Source organism: Cetorhinus maximus, chromosome 4 (assembly GCF_964194155.1).
Source record: "Cetorhinus maximus chromosome 4, sCetMax3.hap1.1, whole genome shotgun sequence".
NCBI lineage: Eukaryota > Metazoa > Chordata > Chondrichthyes > Lamniformes > Cetorhinidae > Cetorhinus > Cetorhinus maximus.
In genome coordinates, this window is record NC_135882.1 from 156416880 (window position 1) to 156443010 (window position 26131).

The following is a 26131-nucleotide window of genomic DNA, read 5'->3' on the forward strand; positions in this document are numbered from 1 at the left end:
AAAAACTCAGCAGGTCTGACAGCATCTGCGGAGAGGAACACAGTTAACGTTTTGAGTCCATATGACCCTTCAGCAGAACTAAGGAAAAATAGGAACGGGGTGAAATATAAGCTGGTTTAAGGGGGGTGGGGGGAGGGGGTGTTGGACAGGTATTGCTGGATAGAGGGCCAGTGATAGGTGGAGATTGCCAATGATTTATTTTAAAACTACCAGCAGGGTAGACTTGTAGCTAATTTGATCAAGGTTGATAAAATAGTGAAGGAACTGAATTATTTACATTTTGATTTTTTTCCTGAAAACAGAATTTCTCTGGAAACTCAAGTTTCCTAATAAGATATTGGAGATGCTACCCAGCAGAATTATGCCCATTAATCCTTGGGTAGCAAGGGCATATCCTTTTAAGACCTTATCTAGCCAGCTTGTTGCATGATTGGCATCCTTCCACCTGGGAGGGGTGATGATGTGATGCAGCCTCAGAATTTGATGATTGATTAAACTGATTCTGGAAAGACAAAGTCTTTCACAAGTGCCACACATGAAGTTGTTCCTTGCTGATGGTGCAAGATGAATTTTGCTAAGGCCTTGTTTGCAAGGCTGTCAGTTATGGAATCAGCTTCCACTACTTCTTCCGGTAGAACATTCCAGATCCCGACATCTCAGTGAAAGTAATTCTCGTCTCCCTCTAGATTTTTTTAAAACTATGACCTCTGGTTATTGACTCACTTGCCAGAAGGAATAGTTTTTCTTTGCTATCAAAACCTATGACCACCTCTGAAAACCTCTATAAGGTCAAATCTTAATCTTGTCTGTTTAAAGGAGAGCAGTCCCAACTTTTCCAAACCCTTCTCAACCGAAGCCCTTCATCCTTGGTAACATTCTGATAACCTGCTCCCATTCTAAGAACTTTATATCTTTCTTGAAGTATAGTGTTGAGGATTGTCCGTGACATTCGAACTGAGGCCTATCAGTGAAAAAATTCTAGCATGACCTTGCTTCATATTTTATGTCATCGTTTATAGATCCAAGTAACCAATGCCTTTTTAACCAGCTAATCAAATTGCCCTGCCACCTTTTTGGATTTGTGTATATGAACAGCAAGGTGTTTGTGCTCATCTACACTTTCATAATCATGCCACTTATCCTCCCAAAGTACATCACCTCCCACTTCTCTGTATTGAACTCCCATTTGTTTCTCCCTAATTCACCGTCCTGTCTGTTCTGAGGTCTACAACATCACGATCTACATTGAAAAATTTCATATCTGCAAACTTCATAAGGCTGCTCTCTACACCTGAGTCTAGGTCATTTATAACAATTGAAACGAGTAAACTGACCCTTTTGGGGAGCACCACTGCAAACCACCCGCTCTGAAAAAACATCCAACCGCTATCACTCTGCTTCCTGTTACTGAGCCAATTATGTATCCGTACAATCACACTTTCCTTAATTCATCTTCTCAAACCTCCTGTGTGGAACTTTGAATTCCTTCTGAAAGCCCATATATAAATTTAAGGTTTGGTTGCAGTCGATACCACAGTCTCCTTTCTGGTCTTGATCTTTCATGCTATGTGGAGAAGCTCTTGGCTCCTCGACATGTAGTTTTACCTCTGGGATCTTCTTTTGTTTCTGTGCAACAAGGCTTTACAAAAAAGCTTAAAAGAGAAATTTGAATACCCAGTGATTAACGGAAAGAAATTACGCTTCAAGATTTCATGTTTTTAAACAAAAATAAACTTTACATTAAGTAGAACGAGACTAAAAGCAAGCACTACTAACTTAACACTATAGTTTGTAAAGACACAGTATATTCACTTCTTTTGGAATTCACCAAGTATGCTACAGCTCCCTGGAATTCACTTTCTCCTCTGTGTTCCAGCTATTCTCTGAGGCATGAAATTTCATGGGGATCTTTCCATGAGCTTTTGGCTAAACAATCCTCCAGCTTTTCTTCAAAAGCTCACGACTCACCTCAAGCTTAGGCCTCACTGCATTCTCCAAGCTAAATGTCTCTCCAAGACAGAGGTCTTGAGGGAAGAGAGGCTGGAAGATTTGCCTAGCTTGCAGTTAGAACTACTACTAGCTTCAAGCTAGGCAAATCTTCCAGCCTCCCTTCCCTCAAGGCCTCAGTCCCCCAAATGAACTCAAGCTCCTACCTGTATTCCTCGTGGTGAACAATAAAGTTAGTATTTTCTCTGCTTAAGGTGCAGGCTTTGTTAACGTTGATCTCTTCTCCCTTGACTCAGTGAGCTGCTGTCTGTGTTCCTGAACTGAACTGCTGACTGCCTGTTTCTGAGATCAAACACACAGATAAATAAACAGGAAACTTCCTAACCTCCTACAACCCCTCTCCATGGCAATGTGGCATACCTGGGATGTTCCAAACAGAAATTTACATTAATTAACCAAACCTTTGATTCTGAGACCCACGTGAATAAATTTCTAAAAAAGTCAGGGCAATTCCCCTCGGACTTCCTGGTTCCACCAAGAAACTCGCTTGTTTACAAAGATGCTTTTAGCTCCTTTATCTGGGAACTACATGACTAATTTAAACCCCTTATGAAGATAACTGTAGAGATCCCGAATCTACCGAGAAACAGGAAAACAGCCCATTGTTTATTTTTCACACTTCTATCTGTAAGATTTTGATAATACTAATTTCTAGGGTTCTGTATCAGCTTGTTGTAATATTTATGGATTTTATCTAAACCATCTGTTAAACAGTACAATTGAATTTCTGCAAGTGCGACAGTAGTTAAGGCAGCTTGGGAACAGGAAGGCAGCTGCTTGCCCAAAACTGTTCTTGATGAACTAAGCGACCTGAAACGTGCTTAAAAAGATCTGGGTTGACACAGTTATATTTATTTTAATTATACTACTTGCAATTCAAGGCCTCTGTTAGCTTTAAAGAAATAAGCAAAAGGTTTGAACTCGGTAGCTTGAACTTAATATGACACCTTATCTTTAAACGAGTTTAAATAGATCAAGGCAGTTAGTAAACTAAAACCTATTAACCGTACCTGCAGGACAGAACCTATATTTTAAAAAGACATTCCTTTCCTGACATTATGCTAGGAGTTATAACCAACATCTATTAATTCCCTTAGTATCCATGGGCATAGTTTAACATTTTATGTGAATTGGTTACAATAGTTTGTGCTGTTGAAAAGCGGATGTAACATTGTTTGTGGAACTGCTTTGAATTTGAATGGATGTCCCCATTGTTCACAATGGAATGTAACTTCTGGGGCCTAAAGGAAATAAGAGATGAACATTTGCCTCAGCCCTGCATGTCTCTGGTTACAGAGGTGGGATGACACCAGAGACCCTCACCCTAATTTTGGACTATTTCATTATAAGGAACAGTCAGAATTAGGGATAAAAGTTGGAAATTCAGAGTCTTCGTTGGCACCATTTCACCACGGCCTCTGTAGTATAATTCTTCTGTGACACAGCTCAACATTACTTCAGAAACAGAAGAAGAAAGGCATCACCTGTGCTGGCTGCATTCAAGGAATCCTAGGCCTTGAGGGATAAGAAACTTCCACTTTGTCTTCACTGCTTTTGTTCAGTATATATAACATCTTGTTTAATAGATTCAATTTGATTCATAAATATCGGTTGCTCTTATCTTTTTAAGTCAGGCACAACTGAGGATCCCATTGTTATAAATTAAGAGTTCAGAACCTAGATTTTTGAATTAAAAGGGTTTTCTACTTCAAAGCCCCTAAAACTTACACACCTCTGACCTCTCTATGTAACTATGGACTATCCTTTGGCAATTATCTTAGGGCATATACCAATCACTCAAACCCAGTTTTTTCACTTACCTTACATTTAACACTTTAATTTCTTAATCTAAGAGTTATACCTCTAAAACACATGAATTATGGAACACAACACTCCATTTTCAACTCCTTTCTGACCATCACACCACCTCATAGTCTGAGCCAAACTGGCCCAATAATTGGCTCTGACTGTTACTAGCCTAATTTGATTTTTAATTATGACTGAATTGATAAGGTTTTCATATTGTACAAGACCTTATTCACTTCCACTGATACACTACAATATTCATTTTACACAAAACTATTAATTTCCACTGATATAACCAACGCTAGTCAGGTTGCATCAAGGTGTCCACCTCTAGGCTCGCAGGGATGTCTGAGGTAGACAGCCATGTGCCTGCATTATAGTGAATTACAAAAACTGTTTAATCAACTTTAACAATGTAGAAGTTCAATCAGTACTGTAATCCAATCAGCATATGCATAACTCAATCAGGGTTTCAGGATTTATTGTAACTGATTTCTGTTAGTACAGTATAAAATAAAGCTGACTACTTAACCAATGTGTTAGTTATCTCATTAAAGAGTTCACAAGTTAGTCAGACACAATGTGCCCTTAACATCCATTCTGGCTCTCCTTGATTAACCTATACCTTTCCAAGTGAATTTATTTATTAATATCATCTCAGTTCCAGGACATCGCTCCAGGAGTCCCTCAGGGTAGCATCCTGGGCCAACCATCCTCAGCTGTGTCATTAATGACCTTCCTTCCATCATAAGGTCAGAAGTGGGGATGTTCGCTGATGATTGCATAATGTTCAGCACCATTCACGACTCCGCAGATACTGAAGCAGCCCATGTCCAAATGCAGCAAGACCTGGACAATATCCAGGCTTGGGCTGGCAAGTGGCAGTCATGCCACACAAGTGTCAGGCAATGACCACATCCAACAAGAGAGAATCTAAGCATTGCTCCTTGACATTCAATGGAATTTCCATTTCTGAATCCCCCACTATCAACATCCTGGGGGTTACCATTGACCAGAAACTGAACTGGACTAGCCATATAAATCACAGAATCTCTCAGTGCAGAAGAGGCCCTTCAGCCCATCGAGTCTGCACCGACACATGAGAAATACCTGACCTACCTACCTAATCCCATTTACCAGCACTTGACCCATAGCCTTGAATGTTATGACGTGCCAAGTGCTCATCCAGGTACTTTTTAAAGAATGTGAGGCAACCCGCCTCCACCACCCTCCCAGGCAGCACATTCCAGACCGTCACCACCCTCTGGGTAAAAATGTTTTTCCTCTTATCCAACGTACTCTTCAAAATACTGCCGTTGGACCTTTTATGCTCACTTGAGAGGGAAAAAGGGGCCTCAGTTTAATTTCTCAACCAAATGACTGCACCTCCAACAATTCAGCACTGGAGTGTCAGCTTTGGTTTTTGTGCTTAAGCCCTGGAGTGGGCCTTGAACCCACAACTTTATGACTCAGATGAGAGTGCTACCAACTGAACGACAGTTGTTGCCCCAACTTGCCTTTAATATAACGAAATGCCCCAAGGCACTTCACAAGAGCATTATAAAACAAATTGATACTGAGCCATACAAGGTGGTATTAGATCAGATGACCAAAAGCTTGGTCAAAGAGATTGGTTTTAAGAAGTGTCTCAAAGGAGAAAAGCAAGGTCGAGAGGTTGAATGGAGGGAATTCCAGAGCTTGGGGCCTAGGCAACTGAAGACAGCCACCAATGATGGAACAATTATGGTTGTGAATGCACAAGAGGCCAGAATTAGAGGAGTGCAGATATCTTGGAGGGTTATGGAGTTGAAAGGAGAATACAGAGATAGGGAGGGCGAGACCATGGAGGGAGTTGAAAGCAAGGTTGAGAATTTTAAATCAAAACGTTTGAACAGGAGCCAGTGTAGTTCAGTGAATATGGGTAATAGGGGAATGGGACTTGCTGCAAGTTAAGACACAGTATTTTGTTGAATTGAGTATTGTTCTGTACAAAGATGACATCGGGGTAGAAAGTAGAATAACAGGACTTAAAGGGTTATATTATAATGAGGCATACTTGGCTTGTACTCCCCAGAGTTTAGAAGGCTGAGAGGTGCTGTATTTAAGGTGTTTAAAATTATAGGCGGATTTGATAGATACAATAACATAAAAGTTATATAGTGCGTTTAAAATAATGAAACACCCCAAGGCGCTTTACAGTATCATTATAAACCAAAATATGACACAGAGCCACATAAGGCAATATTAGGTCAGATGACCAAAAGTTTGGTCAAAGCGGTAGATTTTAAGGAGTGTCTTAAAGGAGAGAGGCAGAGAGGTGTAAGGAGGAAATTGCAGAGCTTGGGGTTTAGGTAACTGTAGGCATAGCCACCAATGGTGGAGTAGTTAAAATCAGGCCAGAATTAGAGTGTGGGATAGAGAAACTATTGCCTCTGGCTGAAGGATCTAGGAACAAGGAGATATGAGCTTTAAAACTGAGCTAAAAATCACCTCTAAGAAGTGTGAGTAGGAAAAATGAGGAAAGGCAATGTAAATAAAGGGCACAGTTCTAAAGAGGATGCAACAGCAGAGAGACCTGGGGTATATGTACACAAATTATTGAGGGTGGCAAGTAATTTGAGAAAGCAGATAAGATATTAGGCCTAATTTTTACGGCCCCATCGCAGTGGGGGTGGGGCTGTAAAATGCGGCGATCCGTTCAAAGTTCCATTGACATTGGAAAATCCTGCCAGCGAGAGAGGCCATAAAATTCAGCCCATGGTTACAAATGGGATGGGAGGTTTGTGCAGTTTATCTTGCCTCACTACTCCATAGGTTGCACCATTGGTGTAAATGTTTACTTCACTCACCAAAATGACCAATTATATGACCTTCGCTGTTGATAGACCCAGAATAAAAGAGACTTCAACCAGGCTTTTTCAACAAACTCAGAATGGCTGATTTATTATAGACAAAACTTTTTTTTTTTTAAAGCAAGTTGTAAGAACTGGTTAACGTGCAATTTGTTATCTGGAAGTGTAACTTCCTATCTGTTTTAAAATACTCATGCACGCACACACACACAAAGGACAAACAAATAGGGTCTCTTCAGAGATTGGCAGGCAAAGAAAAATGTTATGAAAAGGATAAAGTTGGCAGGGCTTTGATGTTGTCTATCTAGTGCTTCCTTGTGTGAAGATGGAAAGTTAGTCCCAGTGGATGTTTGGAGGTTCTTTCCAACGGAGCTTCAGCGTAGAGGAGAATAGAGCCGGATCAATCTTTGGGACCTCCCTCTCATCTCAGCCTCTCGTTTCCAAATACAGACAAGTTCCACTGAGATGAAGATTCCTAGCTGGATGCTATTAACCATTTTGTTTCATGCAAGGCAAGGAGAGCACTAGCTGGGCAGCTTTCCTCCTTCTGTTTATTCCCAACTGAGTTTAAAAAAACAAGTTCAAAACATAAAGCTCATCTTCATCAGGTGATTTCCAGTAAGTCACCGGGGCCTTTGCCTTTAAAACAGTTTTTTTTCCCCAGCCACTAAAGTAACTACTATTCAAATAAGCAAATAGCTTTCCTCCTCAAATGCCATAGAACCATAGAACCATAGAACACTACAGCACAGAAAACAGGCCATTTGGCCCTTCTGGTCTGTGCCGAAATATTATTCCGCTAGTCCCATTGACCTGCGCCTAGTCCATAACCCTCCAGACCTCTCCCATCCATGTATCTAACTAATTTATTCTTAAAACTTAAGAGTGAGCCCGCATTTACCACGTCAGATGATAGCTCGTTCCACACTCTCACCACTCTCTGAGTGAAGAAGTTGCCCCTAGTGTTCCCCCTAAACCTTTCCCCTTTCACCCTAAAGCCATGTCCTCTCGTGTTTATTTCTCCTAATCTAAGTGGAAAGAACCTACTAGCATTTACTCTGTCTATACCCCTCACAATTTTGTAAACTTCTATCAAATCTCCCCTCATTCTTCTGCGCTCCAAGGAATAAAGTCCTAACCTGTTTAATCTTTCCCTGTAACTCAACTCCTTAAGACCCGGCAACATCCTAGTAAATCTTCTCTGCACTCTCTCAATCTTACTGATATCCTTCCTGTAGTTAGGCGACCAGAACTGCACACAATACTCCAAAGTTGGCCTCACCAATGTCTTATACAACCTCACCATAACATCCCAACTCCTATACTCAATACTTTGATTTATGAAGACCAGTATGCCAAAAGCTTTCTTTACAACCCTGTCTACCTGTGACGCCACTTTCTGGGAATTATGTATCTGAACTCCCAGTTCCCTTTGTTCCTCCGAACTCCTCAGTGCCCTACCATTTACTGTGTATGTCCTACCTTGGTTTGACCTTACAAAATGTAACACCTCACACTTTTCCGCATTAAATTCCTTCTGCCATTTTCTGGCCCATTTTTCCAGTTGGTCCAGACCTCTCTGCAAGCTTTGAAAGCCTTTCTCACTGTCCACAACGCCTCCAATCTTAGTGTCATCAGCAAACTTGCTGATCCAATTCACCACATTATCATCCAAATCATTGATATAGACAACAAACAACAATGGTCCCAGTACAGATCCCTGAGGCACACCACTAGTCACAGACCTTCAGTCTGAGAAGCAATCATCCACTACCACTCTCTGTCTTCTCCCACACAGCCAATTTCGAATCCAGTTTACAACCTCTCCAATGGATACCAAGTGTCTGAACCTTCTGAACTAACCTCTCATGTGGGACCTTGTCAAAGGCCTTACTAAAGTCCATGTAGACAACATCCACAGTCTTTCCTTCATCTACTTTCTTGGTAACCTCCTTGAAAAACTCTACAAGGTTCGTTAAACACGACCTACCACGCACAAAGCCATGCTGATTATCCTTGGCTGTCCAAATAATTATATATCCGATCTCGCAGAACACCTTCCAATAATTTACCTACTACTGACGTCAGGCTCACTGGCCTGTAATTACCTGGTTTACTTTTGGAGCCTTTTTTAAACAGCGGAACAACATGAGCTACCCTCCAATCCTCTGGCACCTCACCCGTGGCTAAGGACATTTTAAATATTTCTGCCAGGGCCCCTGCAATTTCTACACTAGTCTCCCCCAAGGTCCGAGGGACTATCAAGTCAGGCCCGGGGTATTTATCTACCTTTATTCGCTGTAAGGCAGCAAGCACCTCCTCCTCTTTAATCACTATATGTTCCATGAAACTACTGCTTGTTTCCCTTCCTTCCTTATACACTATGCCAGTTTCCTGAGTAAATACTGATGCAAAAAAAACTGTTTAAGATCTCCCCCATCTCGTGAGGCTCCACACATAGACAGCCACTCTGATCTTCAAGGGGACCAATTGTGTCCCTTACTATCCTTTTACTCTTAATATACTTGTAGAAACCCTTCGGGTTTACCTTCACATTATCTGCCAAAGCAACCTCATGTCTTCTTTTTGCCTTCCTGATTTCCTTTTTTATTATTTTCTTACATTTTCTATACTCTACAAGTACCTCATTTGCTTCTTGTTGCCTATACCTGCTATACACCTCTCTCTTCTTAACCAGATCGCCAATATCCCTTGAAAATCAAGGTTCCCTATGCCTGTTAACTTTGCCTTTAATCCTGACAGGAACATGCAAACTCTGCACTCTCAAAATTTCGCGTTTGAATGCCTTCCACTTACTGAACACATCCTTGCCAGGAAACAACTTATGCCAATCCACTCTTCCTAGATCCTTTCTCATTTCCACAAAATTGGCCTTTCTCCAATTTAGAATCTCAACTTGAGGACCAGACCTATCCTTATCCATAATTAGCTTAAAACTAATGACATTGTGGTCACTGGACCCAAAATGTTCGCCTACACATACTTCTGTCACCTGACTTGTCTGGTTCCCTAATAGAAGTTCAAGTATTGCATCGTCTCTTGTTGGTACCTCTATATATTGATTTAGAAAACTTTCCTGAACACATTTGACGAACTCCAAGCCATTCAGCCCTTTTACAGTATGGGAGTCCCAGTCAATATGTGGAAAGTTAAAATCTCCTACTATCACAACTTTCTGTTTCTTACATTGGTCTGCTATCTCTCTACAGATTTGCTCCTCCAATTCTCTCTGACTATTGGGCGGTCTATAATACAACCCTATTAGTGTGGTCACGCCTTTCCCATTCCACAGCTCCACCCATATGGCCTCTGTAGACGAGCCCTCCGGGCTGTCCTGCTTATGCACAGCTGTGATATTTTCCCTGACTAGTAATGCCACTCCTCCCCCTTTCATCCCTCCCCCTCTATCACGTCTGAAACAACGGAACCCCGGAACATTGAGCTGCCAGTCCTGCCCCACCTGCAACCAAGTCTCACTAATAGCAATAATATCGTAATCCCACGTGCCAATCCACGCCCTAAGCTCATCTGCCTTTCCGACAATACTCCTTGCATTGAAATAGGTGCACCTGAGAACATTTCTATCACGTACAAACCTTTGATTTCTGCCTATACATGCATTCCTTGCTTGACCTTTATCCTCCTCCACCTCACTATCTGCTCTAACACTCTGGTTCCCCTCCCCCTGCAAATCTAGTTTAAACCCCCCGGAGCAGCACTAGCAAACCTACCCACAAGGATATTAGTCCCCCTCCAGTTCGGGTGCAAACCGTCCCGTCGGAACAGGTCCCACCTTCCCAATTGTCAAGAAACATGAAGCCCTCCCTCCTGCACCATCTCCTTAGACACGTATATAGCTGCATTATCTTCCTATTTCTAGCCTCACTAGCACGTGGCACGGGTAGCACTCCTGAGATCGTAACCCTGGAGGTCCTGTCCTTCAACTTTGCACCTAACTCCCTAAACTCCTCCTTCCTATCTACGTCATTGGTCCCTACATGGACCACGACATCTGGCTGCTCACCCTCCCTCCTGAGAATATTGAGAACTCGATCTGAGATATTGCGGACCCTGGCACCAGGGAGGCAACAGACCATCCGGGATTCTCGATCTCTCCCACAGAACCTCCTATCTGTCCCCCTAACTATCGAATCCCCTATCACTACTGCTCCCCTCTTTTCCCTCCCTCCTTTCTGAGCTGAGGGTCCAGCCTCGGTGCCAGAGACGCGACAACTACAATTTGTCCCTGGTAGGTCGTCCCCACCAACAGTATCCAAAACGGTGTACCTATTGTTGATGGTAATGGCCACAGGGGTGCTCTGCTCTTTCTGTCTATTCCCCTTCCCTCTCCTGACATTCACCCAGCTGCCTGCCTCCTGACTTTTAGGGGTGACTGTCTCCCTGAAACTCCTGTCTATTACTGCCTCTGCCTCCAGTATGATCCGAAGTTCATCCAGCTCCAGCTCCAGTTCCCTAACTCAGCTTCTCAGGAGCTGCAGCTGGATGCACCTTTTGCAGGTGTAGTCATCAGAGACAATTGTGCTGTCCCAGACTTCCCACATGCTGCATTCGGAGCACTCGACTGCCCCAACTGCTGCCTGCATTACCTACTCCTAATTTAATTAAAGACTTTACCCGGCCTTACCTCACTGGGAGCAAGCTCGTACTCAGCCTCTGCTCACCTAAGCCTCTTGAGCCAAAGCTTCAAAGCTCCACTCCTTCACTGGGCCACTCGCACACTGGCCGCTCACAGGCTGGCCGCTCCTCTTCAGCTGGCCGCTGCTCTTCAGCTTCCCCTCCTTTTATTTTCAATCTCCGCGCTCTTTTTCAACTGACCTGCCTTCAAGACCCACGCTCTTTTTCAATCTCCTCGATTCCCTCCTGAGTCGTGGTGACTGCGCTGACTTCTCCCAGAATGCTTCAGTCACTTCTCACCAGCGCCCTCTGTTGGATGCCCTTCCTCCTGTTGAGTGCAAGAGTCCTTCTCCTCGATTCCCTCCTGAGTCGTGGTGTCTGCGCTGACTTCTCCCAGAATGCTTCCGTCACTTCTCACCAGCACCCACTGTTGGATGTCATGTGATTTCTTGGAAAAGGCATGCTTGCTCACAGTCCAAAGTGAATTTATGACCTTTTAAAAAAAAAATCCAAGCGTCCAAATAATGCAATGTCCTTCCAAATTGTAAAAAAAATTTAGTTCTTGAACATATGATTTCCCAACAATATGCAGTATTTCGGGTGTGGTATAGTGTACAAAAGCCAAGAAGTTATGGTGAACTTGTATAAAATACTGGTAAGGCCTCAATTGGAGTATTATGTCCAACTCTGGGCAGCTCACTTTCGGAAGGATGTGAAGGCATTGAAGAGGATGGTTCCAGGAATGAGAGACTTCAGTTATGTGGCTAGATTGGCAAAGCTGGGTTTGGTCTCCTTAGAGAAGATTAAGAGATTTCATAGAAGTGCTCAAAATCAAGAGGGATCTGGACAGAGTGGATGGGGAGAAACTTGCCATTGGTGGAAGGGTCAAGAACCAGAGGACATGATGTATAGTGATTGGCAAAGGCATCAGGGGTGACATAAATAAAAGCTCTTAGGAAGTGAATGGTTAGGATCTGGAATGCACTGCCTGAGTGTGATGGAAGCAGAGTCAGTCATGGCTTTCAAAAATGATTTGCATAAAAATCTGAAGAGAAAAACTAATTGCAGGACGACGGGGGAGTAGTTGGGGACTGGTGTTAGATGAGTTGCTCTTGCAGAGTGGGCAAAGACATGATGGACCTGAATGGCAGCCTCCTGTGTCGTCACCATTCTAAAGCATTTCCATTTCAAAGTGGGGTGAATAGGTTGTGGTAACAATTTACAACAATGAATGTGAAATGTTACCTGAAATTTATCCAGACAGAAATGTGTTACTTAAATCATAATAACACATAATGCAGAACATACGAACAAACAAATTAAGGAGCAGAAGTAGGCATTCAGCCCCTTGAGCCTGCTCTACCATTTGATAAGGCTGGTCTGACTGTGGCCTCAACTCTAATTTTCCTGTCTGTCTCCTATACCCCTTGTCAAGCAAGAATCTATCTAACTCAGTTTTAAAAATATTTAATGACCCAGCCTCCACTGCTCTCTGAAGAATTCCACAGACAAATGCCCTTACCACCCCAACCCCCACCGCCAGACAAAAACATTTCTCATCATAAAACCAGAAATTGGTGGAAATACACAAAATGGTCAGCTTTGGAGTCTTGAGGGATGTGAAAAGAATTGGGAAAAACTATCTGATTAGAAATAATTAGGCAAACTGATTAGAAATGCATGTTTGTCTAAACTTTGAAAAAACCTTTTGCTGTGAGCTTGAAAAAGATATGGAAATAGTTTTACTCTATATTTATATCATAGGCTACAGAAGGATTCAGCCCATCAAATCCATGTTGGCTCTCTTTAGAGCAATCCAGTCAAGTCCATTCCCCTGCTCTGTCCCTGTAGCCCTGCAAGGTTATTTTCCTCCAGTGCCCATATTAGAGATGAGCAACAAATGCTAACCTAGCCAGCAACACTCCCATCCAAAGAAGTTCATGGGAACCAGCTTTTTTTTTGGTCTACCTTGTCTAAAACTGTCATAATCTTGTACACCTCTATCAAATCTCCCCTCAAACTCCTTTGCTCCAAGGAGAATAACCCCAGCTTCCCCAAGCTAATCTTGTAGCTAAAGGTCCCTCATCCCTGGAATCAGCTTGTGGGGCTACAATGAAAGTGACATTGATGTTCAAAACTTTTGACTGGAAACAGAATTGCCCTTGCAGGGAGCAGGCATGGACACAAAAAGTCGAAAGGTCTCCTTCTGTAATGCAGCAATTCTACAACTCTTTCCACCCCTCCATCCCAAGTGGCAGATACTGAGCAAATAGAAATGTTCAAGATTGAGATTTTTATTAGGTAAGGGTATGGAGCGATGTAAAGGTGGGAAAATTGAGTTAATGGATAAAGCATGATTTAATGGAATGATGGAACAGGCTCGAGGTGCTGAATGGTCTCCTGTTCCTATGTTTTACTGGAGTCACGTTGTCTCTCAATCCATTATTTGTTATCCACCGATCTATCAGTATCTGCATTGTGACATTGATCATAGACAGTGTTTACATCAGTCTCACATGATGGTTCTTGGCATATTCCTTCAACTCCTCTGCCTAAGCTTTCCACTATTAACCTTGCATTTGTTGTAAAACCAGAAAATACTGTGATTAGCACGAGAATGAGAACGTCTTCCACCGATGCTGCCTGAAGTGCTCAGTATTTTCAACGTTTTCTGTTTTTATTTCAGATTTCCAGAATTCACAATATTTGGCTTTTGCATTTGATGTAGTTTGACTTGTACTTAATGGTAAGGACCTCCAAGTTAGCTCAGTCATTTTACCTGAGTCAAGCAGTGAGATGGATTTATTAAACCAATCTTAAAACTAAGGGATTTTTTTAATGTCTTCCTGAAACCACTAGTTGCATTCTGAGTGTAACCCATAAGGAAGTTTGTGAATTAAGAAAACGTCAATACTATAGCTACGCTGAGGTCCGTACATGCCGATAACCCTTCTTAATTTGCAAGTTTCACATCACTCCCAAACCCATAACTCCTGAACAATTTAGGGCTGGCATTCAAATATTAAAATGTTAATGTTAATAAAAAGCCAGTAGTTTCAGAAAGTCTAGCTAAAAACCATTTAAAACTTAAATTTGGAAAATCTGCCTTGTTAGTTATAGCATAGCAAATGGGAAAGCAAATTGGTACAATACTACCTTCTCGCCCCAGTCTCTCACTCAAAGGAAAAATTTAAACTACACGGTTTCTAGCTACAGTACTAAATTGAGATTTTTCACTGCTAGAAAATCAGAATTACCAATACAAAGTGTGCATTATAGCTGCCTGTAATTACATTTTTAGAGACTGGGGGAAGGCTTAGTGCGACTTCTGAACATGTGCCCTGGAGTTTGCTTTCAAATGAAGAAATATTTACAAATTGTGAGTGATGTTGAATAGTTCAGAGATCTCACCCTCCAACTGCACCTCTCCACTGTGGAAGGCTGAATTTACCCTACTTAAAATTAGAAGCTATAAAATTGAACAATTTCTGATAACAAATAACGCACATTCTCAAACTCACTTTTATGGTAATTAAATGAACTCAGTCTAGGAACATATTTTTCTCTTTAATTTCCAAACATACAAAAGTATATTTCACATATATACACAATATTATACCAAGTTTGTTCTGTTATTTACCAATAACACAACCAGGAAGGAAAAAAAACTGATCTATTGCTTTTCAAAAAAAATCAGCAGTTTCCTATCATTGAACTGAAGGAACTGTTAACACTAACTCCAGATTTCCTATTTGATCATTGTTCAGTTCTTCACAGTTGTTTATATTATGGAATTTACAAGTTGTACATATGTAGGTTTGTGCTGACTTATCCCCAAATACACAATAGTTTTAGGTATTGCATTTTCTTCTTGCTGTTTACTGCAGCCTTCGGACAATCGTCAGCAAGATGCTGGTACAGTGAAAAGGCACTTTCTAACTTCCTTTAGGACTCATTTTCTTCTTCATCCTCATCATCGTCTTCCTCATCATCGTCCTCGTCATTTTCGTCATTATCACCTTCTCCATCACCACCTCCTTCTTTCTCCTGCTCGAGCATCTTGAGGTATTCGCTTGCCAAAATCTTTTTTGGCAAAATATCTATAAGAATATTACTGCATTGTTAAAGCAGATGTGCTTTAAATTACTCAGTCAAGTTCTGAAATAATAGTGATACTTTGTATCAGTACTAGGGCTGAAACGAGCCTTGGGCAGCAATGCAAAACTGGTGATTGACAACTCATTTTACACTCTGCTGGATATTCTTTTCATTGACTTCAATGAAGAAAAAAAAAAGCAGCCATGAAGGCTGAACTGTAAAATAAAACCAAACTTGTTCACTAATAATTTTCATGGAAAGGAACCTGCCAACCATAACCATATGGGTCTACATGTGACTCCAGTGTCACACTATGGTGGCTGACTCTTGAGCAACAATCCACTCAGCTGTAAAAACAATCACCAAGCCTTTGAGGGATGGGCAAGAAATGCAGCCTTTCCAAGCATTGCCCACATCCTGAAAATCACTGTTTAAAGCACAGCCTTACACTAGCAGTCTGAAGTCAAGATGATCTGGTAATGATCTCTTTGTCTGCATATTAATGGATGAAATGAACTGGTGACATGAACTTTCCACTACCAGCTTCCCACTTATAGCAAAACGCAGAGGAATTTATGCTGTGTCCAGCAATTCTAAATGGTTCAAACACAGTGGAAACAGTTGTGCCCTAAAACCAGCAACGTGAATTGGCCTAAACCAGTGAGCCATTTGCCTTTCTGAAGCCATGGTAACCAACCCCAGGAAGATAGGTAACTCAGTTCCATTTCAGAGGTTTCTTCTGAATTTCCTATTTGACTAACTTATATTGATGGCCTCGGGTTATGTTCTTCCCCACAAGAGGAAACGTTTGCTCCATATCCCCTCCATCAAAATCTTTCATAATAGGTCTTTAAAATCAGGTCACCCCCTCAAGTCTGCCTCTTTTTTTAAAGAGAAAAACAGACCCAGCCTGTCAATCCTTTCCTGATATGTATACCCACACACTTTTGGTATCATCCTTGTAAATCTTCTCTGCCCCCTCTCTATTGCTTCTTTAACCTTGTCATATGACCACCAAAACCACACACAGTACTCTTGGTGTAGTCTAACCAAGGTTCAATAGAGGTTTAGCATAACTTCCCTACTTTACTACCTCTATACAAATAAAGCCTTGCGCTTTGTTTGCTTTCATTATGATCTTGCTAACCCATGATGTATGTGTACTCCAAGATCCCTTTGTTCCTCTACCCCACCTAGACTTGCACCTTCTAAGTAAGTGATCTCGCTTTTCTTCCTGTCGAAATGTACTGTCAGATTTATCTGGCGTTGAACTTCAACTGCCAATTATTGGCTCATTCTACAAGTTTATTAATTTCATATAATTTGTTGCATTCCTCAGTACTGCATTATTTTTAGAAGTCAAAATGGAGGATGGTGTATAAGGTTTTCTACATTGATGATGTTATGCATTGTGCGCCATGAACCTTCAGCTTAGTTTCTCAGTGAAAAGGGGCACTTTAATTTTCACAGAATAGTTAGTGGGATATACACACCAGCGAGAAACTGGAATGTTTCAGAGTTCTCCACACAGTCAGCCAGTTCATTGTAGGTTAGTTCCTTTTTTTCTGAACTGCTGCTTTTGTAGGCGCATGTGGCGAGATGCTGCACAAATAATTCCTGAAATGCAATCACAAAAAGAGCTTCATATGCAACAGATGTTCCGACTGGGGTACATGAGAACACAGGTTCTTTTCAGCACATACAAGTGTCAGGAAAATGCAGAGTCCTCGGTAGCTAGCCTGTTGTCGTTCAAAAAGACATCATAATTAAATTTGCATGTTTTCCTGCTGGTGGGAAACCCACCTGTCGGCCGTCCAGATCGGGATATTGCAGACTAACTTGGCAGGGGAATGGGATCCTGACAGGAGGTTCAGCAGGGGGAGATGCACAGCCAAAATTAGAAGAGAGAGCAAGTGGGTCTGGAAGGCATAGAAATTATAGACCAGTTAAGGCACAAGGGAGTTTGGCAAGGTTGGATGGTATTTATTGTAACGCAAGGAGTCTGACAAACAAGGCAGATGAGTTGAGGACACAAATTAACTCATGGAAGTATGATGTCATTGCTGTCACAGAGACAGGATTGAGAGGGGCAGGATTGGCAGCTCAATATTCCAGGATATAGAGTCTTCAGGCGGGACAGGGAAGGAGGTAAAAGAGGAGGGTGTATCGCAATATTGATCAAGGAATCAATTACAGCAGTAAGGAGGGATGACATCTTAGAAGGCTCCCCAAATTAAGCCATAAGGGTAGAAGTGAAAAACAAAAAAAGGAGCAATCACATTGCTGGGAGTGTACTATAGGCCCCCAAACAGAGAGAAATAGAAGAGCAGATATGTGGACAAATTTCAGAGAAGTGTAAAAATAATAGGGTAGTAATAGTGGGGGATTTCAATTTCTCCAACATTAACTGGGTTAGTCATAGTGTGATAGGTTTAGGGGGAGCAGAATTCTTAAAATGCATTCAGTGGAGCTTACAAGGTCCTACAAGAGAGGGGCGGTCTTGGACTTAATTTTAAGGAATGAAGCCGGGCAAGTGGTAAAGGTATCAGTGGGGGAATATTTTGCAGATAGTGATCACAACAACCTTGAATCTAATGGAGTTATGGAAAAGGACAAGGATGGGCCAGAAATCAGAATTCTAATTTGAGGAAAGGCTGATTTTAATAAGATCAGATATGATTTGGACGGGGAGCAGCTACTTTTACGTAAATCTGCGTCAGAGCAGTGGGACTCATTCAAGAAGGAAATAGGGAGAGTACAGGGCCAACATATTCCAGTAAAGACAAAGGGTGGGACCAACAAATCCAAGGAGCCCTGGATGTCGAGGATTGGATAAAGAGAAAAAGGGAGGCTTATGGCAAATACTGAGGGCTCAAAACAGCAGAAGCCCGAGAGTAGTACAGAATGTGTAGGGAGGAACTTAAAAAGGAAACCAGGAGAGCAAAAAGGGGGCAGAAAAAACATTGGCAGGTAAAATAAAGGAAAATCCAAAGTTATTTTACAAGTACATTAAGAGTAAGAGTAGTAGAGTAGGGCCCATTAAAGACCATAGTGGTAATTTGTGTGTGGAGCCAGAAGACATAAGTAGGGTTCTAAATGAATAGTTTGTGTTGGCATTCACAAGTGAGAGGGACGACGTGGGTACGGAAATCAGGCAGAAGGACTATGATATAATTAAAGAAATTAGCATGGAAAGGGAGGAGGTTCTAAGTGGTCTGGCAGGCTTAAAAGTAGATAAATCTCCAGGCCTGGATGAAATGTATCCCAGGCTGTTGAGTGAGGCAAGGGGTAGCAGGGGCGCTGGCAATAATTTTCAATACCCCTCTGGCCACAGGAGAGGTGCCAGAGGACTCGAGGACAGCCAATGTGGTACTGTTATTCAAGAAGGGAGGAAGGGATAAACCAGGGAACTACAGGCCAATCAATCTAACCTCAGTGGTGGGGAAACTATTGGAAGCAATTCTGAGGGACAGAATTAACCTACACTTGGAGAGGCAGGGATTAATCAAGGACAGTCAGCATGGTTTTGTTAAGAGGAGGTCATGTCCGACCAATTTGATTGAACTTTTCGAAGAGGTGACCTGGTGTGTGGATGAGGGCAATGCATTTGACGTAATCTACTTGGACTTCAGCAAGGCTTTTGATAAGGTCCCACATGGGAGACTGATAATGAAGGTAAGAGCCCATGGGATCCAAGGCAATTTGGCAAATTGGATCCAGAATTGGCCGAGTGGCAGGAAGCAGAGGGTGATGGTCGAGGGGGTGTTTTTGTGTCCAGTGGGGTTCCACATGGATCGGTGTTGGGTCCCTTGCTGTTTGTGGTATATATAAACGATTTAGACTTGAATGTAGGAGGGTTGATCAGTAAGTTCGCAGATGACACGAAAATTGGCAGTGTGGTAAATATAGTGAGGACAGCCTTAGATTACAGGAAGATATAGACGGGCTGGTCAGATAAGCTGATCAGTGGCAAATGGAATTTAATCCGGTTAAGTGTGAGGTGATGTTCTTAGGCAGGACAAACAAGGCACGGGAATACACAATGACTGATAGGACCCTGGGAAGTACCGAGGATCAGAGGGTCCTTGGTGTGCATGTTTGCTGGTCCCTTAAGATAGCGGGACAGGTAGATAAGGTGGTTAAGAAAGCATATGGGATATTTGCCTTTACTTGCCAAGGCATAGAATATAAGAGCAGGGAGGTTATGCTGGAACTATATAAAACGCTGGTTAGGCCACAGCTAGAGTACTGCGTGCAGTTCTGGAATCCACATTATAGGAAGCATGTAATTGCACTAGAGAGAATGCAGAGGAGATTTACCAGGATGTTGCCTGGGCTGGAGAGTTTAAAGTTATGAGGAGAGATTGGATAGACTGGGGTTATTTTCCCTGGAGCAGAGGAGATTGAGGGGGGACATGATTGAAGTGTATAAAATTATGAGGGGCATAGATAGGGTAGACAGGAATGAACTTTTCCCCTTGGTGGAGGGATCACTAACCCAGGGCATTTAAGGTAAAGGACAATAGGTTTAGAGGGGATGTGAGGAAGAATTTTTCCATCCAGAGGATGGTGGGAACCTGGAACTCACTGTCTGAAAGGGTGGTAGAGGCAGAAAGCCCTCATAACATGGCATACAAGGCTTTGGGCTCGTGCTGGAAAATGGGATTAGAACAGTTAGGTACTTGTTTGACCAGCACAGACTCAATGGGCTGAGGGGCCCTTTTCTGTGCTGTAGACCTCTATGACTCTACGGCTATGATTCACTCCGCTTCGCAGTTTGTGCTTGTATTTTTGACAGCTGTGAAAGAGAAGCCAGCACAATGCAGTTCTCCAACTGCGTGAGATTTGCTCCACTTAGAGCGCAAATTTGCAAATATCCTGACCAGTTTCCAGAGTAGACCACACTGTGCCTTGAGCTTGAATTATCATTCAATCAGATCACAGCTGATATTCTGCCTCCACTCCCCATCCACCCACTCACTCACCTCTCATTCCCTCCCTGCCCCATCATTACCCCTCCCTCCCTAACTCCCCATGTCTATTTCCCCCACTGCACTCACTCGCCCCATCATTCCCTTCCCACCCCTATACCCTGCTCCTTCCTCCACCCTTCAACTCCCCATTCCCCACCTCCCACATTCCTCCACTCCCCCCACCCACTCCGCCATCCCCCACCTACCGCCACCCCCCATTCCTGCACCACCCTTCATTTCAACACTCGCCCTGCTTTACTCCCATATTCCCCCCACTCACTTTCCCCCGCTTCCCCCTCAATCTCCTACCCCCAGCCCCCTACAATCCCCCAACTCACATTGCCACCCCTACCATCTCCTCCCCACCTCGTCCCTTCTCTCCTCCACCCCCCTCCTCTCCCCCACCTCGTCCCTTCTCTCCTCCACCCCCCTCCTCTCCTCCACCTCCCCTCCTCTCCCTCCCTCCTCTTCCTTCTCTCCCTCCTCCTCCCCTTCCCTCTCTCCCTCCTCCTCCCCTTCCCTCTCTCCCTCCCTCCCCCTCCTCCCTCTCACCGCCCCCCCTCCTCCCTCTCACCGCCCCCCCTCCTCCCTCTCACCGCCCCCCCTCCTCCCTCTCACCGCCCCCCCTCCTCCCTCTCACCGGCCCCCCCTCCTCCCTCTCACCGCCCCCCCTTCCTCCCTCTCACCGCCCCCCCCCCTCCTCCCTCTCACCGGCCCCCCCTCCTCCCTCTCACCGCCCCCCCCTTCCTCCCTCTCACCGCGCCCCCCTCCTCCCTCTCACCGCCCCCCCCTCCTCCCTCTCACCGCCCCCCCCTCCTCCCTCTCACCTCCCCCCCTCCCCCTCCTCTCTCTCACCTCCCCCTCCCCCCCTCACCCTCCCCCCCCTCACCTCCCCCCTCCCCCTTCTCTCTCTCTCACCTCCCCCCCTCCCCCTTCTCTCTCTCACCTCCCCCCTCCCCCTTCTCTCTCTCACCTCCCCCCCTCCCCCTTCTCTCTCTCACCTCCCCCCCTCCCCCTTCTCTCTCTCACCTCCCCCCTCCCCCTTCTCTCTCTCACCTCCCCCCCTCCCCCTCCTCTCTCTCACCTCCCCCCCTCCCCCTCCTCTCTCTCACCTCCCCCCCTCCCCCTCCTCTCTCACCTCCCCCCCTCCCCCTCCTCTCTCTCACCTCCCCCTCCCCCCCCTCCCCCCCTCACCTCCCCCCCTCACCTCCCCCCTCCCCCTTCTCTCTCTCACCTCCCCCCCTCCCCCTTCTCTCTCTCACCTCCCCCCCTCCCCCTCCTCTCTCTCACCTCCCCCCCTCCCCCTCCTCTCTCTCACCTCCCCCCCTCCCCCTCCTCTCTCTCACCTCCCCCCCTCCCCCTCCTCTCTCTCACCTCCCCCCCTCCCCCTCCTCTCTCTCACCTCCCCCCCTCCCCCTCCTCTCTCTCACCTCCCCCCCTCCCCCTCCTCTCTCTCACCTCCCCCCCTCCCCCTCCTCTCTCTCACCTCCCCCCCTCCCCCTCCTCTCTCTCACCTCCCCCCCTCCCCCTCCTCTCTCTCACCTCCCCCCCTCCCCCTCCTCTCTCTCACCTCCCCCCCTCCCCCTCCTCTCTCTCACCTCCCCCCCTCCCCCTCCTCTCTCTCTCACATCCCCCCCTCCCCCTTCTCTCTCTCACCTCCCTCCTCCCCCTTCTCTCTCTCACCTCCCCCCCTCCCCCTTCTCTCTCTCACCTCCCCCCCTCCCCCTCCTCTCTCTCACCTCCCCCCCTCCCCCTCCTCTCTCTCACCTCCCCCCCCTCCCCCTTCTCTCTCTCACCTCCCCCCCTCCCCCTTCTCTCTCTCACCTCCCCCCCCTCCCCCTTCTCTCTCTCACCTCCCCCCCCCCCTTCTCTCTCTCACCTCCCCCCCCTCCCCCTTCTCTCTCTCACCTCCCCCCCTCCCCCTTCTCTCTCTCACCTCCCCCCCCTCCCCCTTCTCTCTCTCACCTCCCCCCCTCCCCCTTCTCTCTCTCACCTCCCCCCTCCCCCTTCTCTCTCTCACCTCCCCCCTCCCCCTTCTCTCTCTCACCTCCCCCCTCCCCCTTCTCTCTCTCACCTCCCCCCTCCCCCTTCTCTCTCTCACCTCCCCCCCTCCCCCTTCTCTCTCTCACCTCCCCCCCTCCCCCTTCTCTCTCTCACCTCCCCCCCCTCCCCCTTCTCTCTCTCACCTCCCCCCCTCCCCCTTCTCTCTCTCACCTCCCCCCCTTCTCTCTCTCACCTCCCCCCCTCCCCCTTCTCTCTCTCTCACCTCCCCCCCTCCCCCTTCTCTCTCTCTCTCACCTCCCCCCCTCCCCCTTCTCTCTCTCTCACCTCCCCCCCTCCCCCTCCTCTCTCTCATGCCCCCTGCCCACTCACCGTGGCCTTGGCAGTCAGGAAGAGCGCGTCCTGGTTGATGCTGGAAACGTCGGGGCAGCTCTTCATGATGAGTTTGACCCGGGAGAGGGGCAGTGCGGCGGGCCCGGGCCCCGGGGCCGGGAGGCTGGGCCGAGCCGGGAACCTCAGGCCCTCGCGCCGCTTCAGCTCGGCCATCTTAGAGAGCGGACCCACTGCGGGGAAAGACCGGGGGGGGGGGGGGGAACCAGAGCTGGAGAACTCTTCCTCACAGCTCACACCAACACCTACTAACCCAATGTGACTCTATAAGCAGAATATATAAAGCTATCAGGAACTGCCTTTCATAACTTTCCCCGGACTAACAAAAATTATTTTAAAATAACCTTCAATTCCCCCCCTCATGTTGTAAGGGAGTTGGTGACAACCGTCCCGGACTATTCCACACCGAATAGGGGGAGTGAAACACAAATTAACGTATTTATATAGAGCTTGCTTTCCCCAGGAGGCTTATCGAGACAGAAAGTTAATGCATTTTATTATTGAAGGTATAACTTTTTAAATCCGTGGTCATATATTCCTCAGATGCTACTACCCATCTGCTTTGATTATTGACCCCACCTCTCTGTTGATGTTTGTTAACTTCCAGACTTGGCCACACATACACGTGCCTCAGGCTCATTATTAATCATAAGCTTGTGTGTGTGTCTCATTATGTTAATTAATCACGTAAATTATTCAAATACAGGCACCAGGCTGATTAATATGCAAATTGAAGAAAAATACAGAGTCGCTGTAATGTAAATATAAAGTCCATTCATCTCACTTCCCAGCTTGCTCCCTCACCACCTAGCAGGACAAGGCCACCTGGAAGTTCCCCTCCAAGCCCACTCTCACCATCCTGACTTGGAACTATATCGCCGTTCCTTCACTGTCGCTGGGTCAAAATCCTAGAACTCCCTCCCTAACATCACTGTGGGTGTACCTACAACACATGGACTGCAGCAATTCAAGAAGGCAGCTCACCACCACCTTCTCGAGGGCAATTAGGAATGGGCAATAAATATTGGCCTTGCCGGTGATGTCCACATCCAACAAAGAAGTAAAAAATACATGTTTATTTCATTCTTTCATAGGATATGGGTGTTGTTGAGGATGGTCATAAATGCTTTAGCCTTGTCTTTTGGGCTGGATGGGGATATTTGTGAGCTCCTCTTCCTGTTAGTTGTTTAATTGCCCGTCACCATTCATGACTGGATGTGAGAGGACTGCAGAGCTTTGGCCTGATATGTTGGTTGTGGGATCGCTTAGCTCTGTCTACTGCACGCTGCTTCCGCTGTTAGCATGCAAGTAGTCTTGTGTTGTAATGTCATCAAGTTGACACCTCATATTTAGGTATACCTGACGCTGCTCCTGGCATGCCCTCTCGCACTAAGATAAAAGCACAATACTGTAGACGTTGGAAATCTGAAATAAAAACAGAAAATGCTGGAAAATCTCAGCAGGTCTGACAGCATCTGTGGAGAGAGAAACAGAGTTAAAGTTTCGAGTCCGTATGACCCTTCTTCAGAGCTCTGAAGCATTTTCTGGTTTTGTGCCCCCTTGCACTCTTCATTGAACCAGGGTTGATCCCCCAGTTTGATGGTTTTGGTAGAGTGGGGGATATGCTAAGCCATGAGGTTACAGATTGTGGTTGTATACCATTCTGTTGCCGCTGATGGCCCATAGCGCCTCATGGATGCCCAGTTTTGAGATGCTAGATCTGTTTGAAATCTATCCCGTTTCGCATGGTGGTAGTGCCACACAACACGATGGAAGGTATCCTCAATGTGAAGGCAGGGCTACATTTAGCAAATATGAAATGGAAAGCTACAAATGTTAAAACATTGAAATAAAACTAAAAATGTTGATAACCGTCTGAAAGCTAGAGCAAAGTTAACATTTCAGATGAGGTTCTATTCTCATCCTCCATTTCTCCACGCTAACCTATCTCTCCAAGTTGCTGACTGATATTATGACATCCATTTCTATCATTTGCTATCTGTATTTGAGAACAGTGGACTGCAATTTATAATGACCAAGAGGGCATTTAGATAGCAGCAAAGCAGTTTTCACTGCCATTTCAATACCATTATCTTTATATTGATGCAGAAAAAGTAGTGTATCTAGTACATGTGCTGTGGAACACACTTGAAAATTCACACTTCAGTACAGATGCAAAAAAGGGTGTTTATAACCTGGAGCCTGAACTTCCATTTTCTAATGTTAAAGTTTAGTTACCAAACAAGCAATTAAATGCTGACACCAAGGATTAACAGCATTAGCCTTAAAGGAGTCTCTTCTACATGAGGGAGACCAACTACAGATTGGGTCACCACTTTGTGAAACACCTCTACTCAGACCTCAAGCATGACGCCAAGTTTCCGGTCGCCTGTCATTTTAATTCTCTGCCCACTCCCACGCTGACCTCTCTGTCCTCGGCCAGCTACGTTGTCCCAGTGAAGCTCAAAGTATGTTTGATGAACAGCACTTCATCATTCAATTAGGCAGCTTACAGCCTCCTGTCTCAACATTGTGTTCAAAAATTTCTGACTGTAATCTCTGTCCCCATTTTTTTCTTTCTTTTGTGTGTTTTCTAATTCTTGAACAGCAGCTGTTGGTAATCTGCTTTTTCCATTTATAACTCCTCTAGAATCATCTTTTGTTTCTTTACATATCACATTACCATCTTCTTTTGCCTTGCACCTTCATCCCATTCATCATTTAATCTTCATGACCTTCCACAAAAATGACAGATCTTCCTTTTTAACCCTTCTCCCCCCTCCCCACTTTTCTAGCCTATATACTTGCTTAAAGCTTGTGACATCTCTAACTTTTTCCAGTTCTGGTGAAAGATCATAAACCTGAAATGTTGGATGGAAACTTCTTGACTGTAGTCTTAATGTATTGCACCTAATCTGGTCACTACCATTTCCATAAACCTTTATTTCCATTCCTTTAACTGTCAATCTGACCTATTCTTAAATGTTGACATTTTAGATCACTGAAAGTACTTAAAAAGGAGTTTTGATTTTTGAAATATCAGGGAGTTGAGGGCTACGAGGAACTGGCACGAAAGAGGAGTTGAGGCCTGGGGCAGGTCAGCCGTGATCTTATTGAATGGCAAAGCAGGCTTGAGGGGCTGAATGGCCTATTCCTGCTCCTATTTCTTATGTTCTCGTGGCATTGCATGGAGAGCTGCTGAGTCTGGTGAGTGAGGGAATTTTAAAGGTTAATTTTCATCTAGAGTCTAGTTTTTTTTTGTTTTAATTTAGCAATTAACTAAAAATTACTCCTTAAGTTAGGAGAAGTTGAATTTCATTCCAGCCTCAAAGCAGAGGTATAGAATCT

The 26131-nt window shown here is 44.8% G+C and overlaps 1 protein-coding gene and 1 long non-coding RNA gene across 2 annotated transcripts; one reads left to right on the plus strand and one right to left on the minus strand.

Moving 5' to 3' along the window:
- Positions 1-424: 424 nt before the first annotated feature.
- On the plus strand, positions 425-4344 carry LOC144679967 (uncharacterized). The gene is made up of 2 exons (XR_013576463.1): positions 425-2022; positions 2128-4344. It is a non-coding gene; the product is annotated as an uncharacterized LOC144679967 (long non-coding RNA).
- Positions 4345-14867: 10523 nt separating this feature from the next.
- Positions 14868-22965, minus strand: chrac1 (chromatin accessibility complex subunit 1). Its single transcript, XM_078540987.1, has 3 exons — positions 22766-22965; positions 16913-17036; positions 14868-15421 (listed from the first exon to the last, which is right to left on the minus strand). The coding sequence occupies exons 1-3, from the start codon at positions 22937-22939 to the stop codon at positions 15267-15269; spliced, it is 453 nt and encodes a 150-aa protein (XP_078397113.1). The 5' UTR covers positions 22940-22965; the 3' UTR covers positions 14868-15266.
- Positions 22966-26131: the final 3166 nt, after the last annotated feature.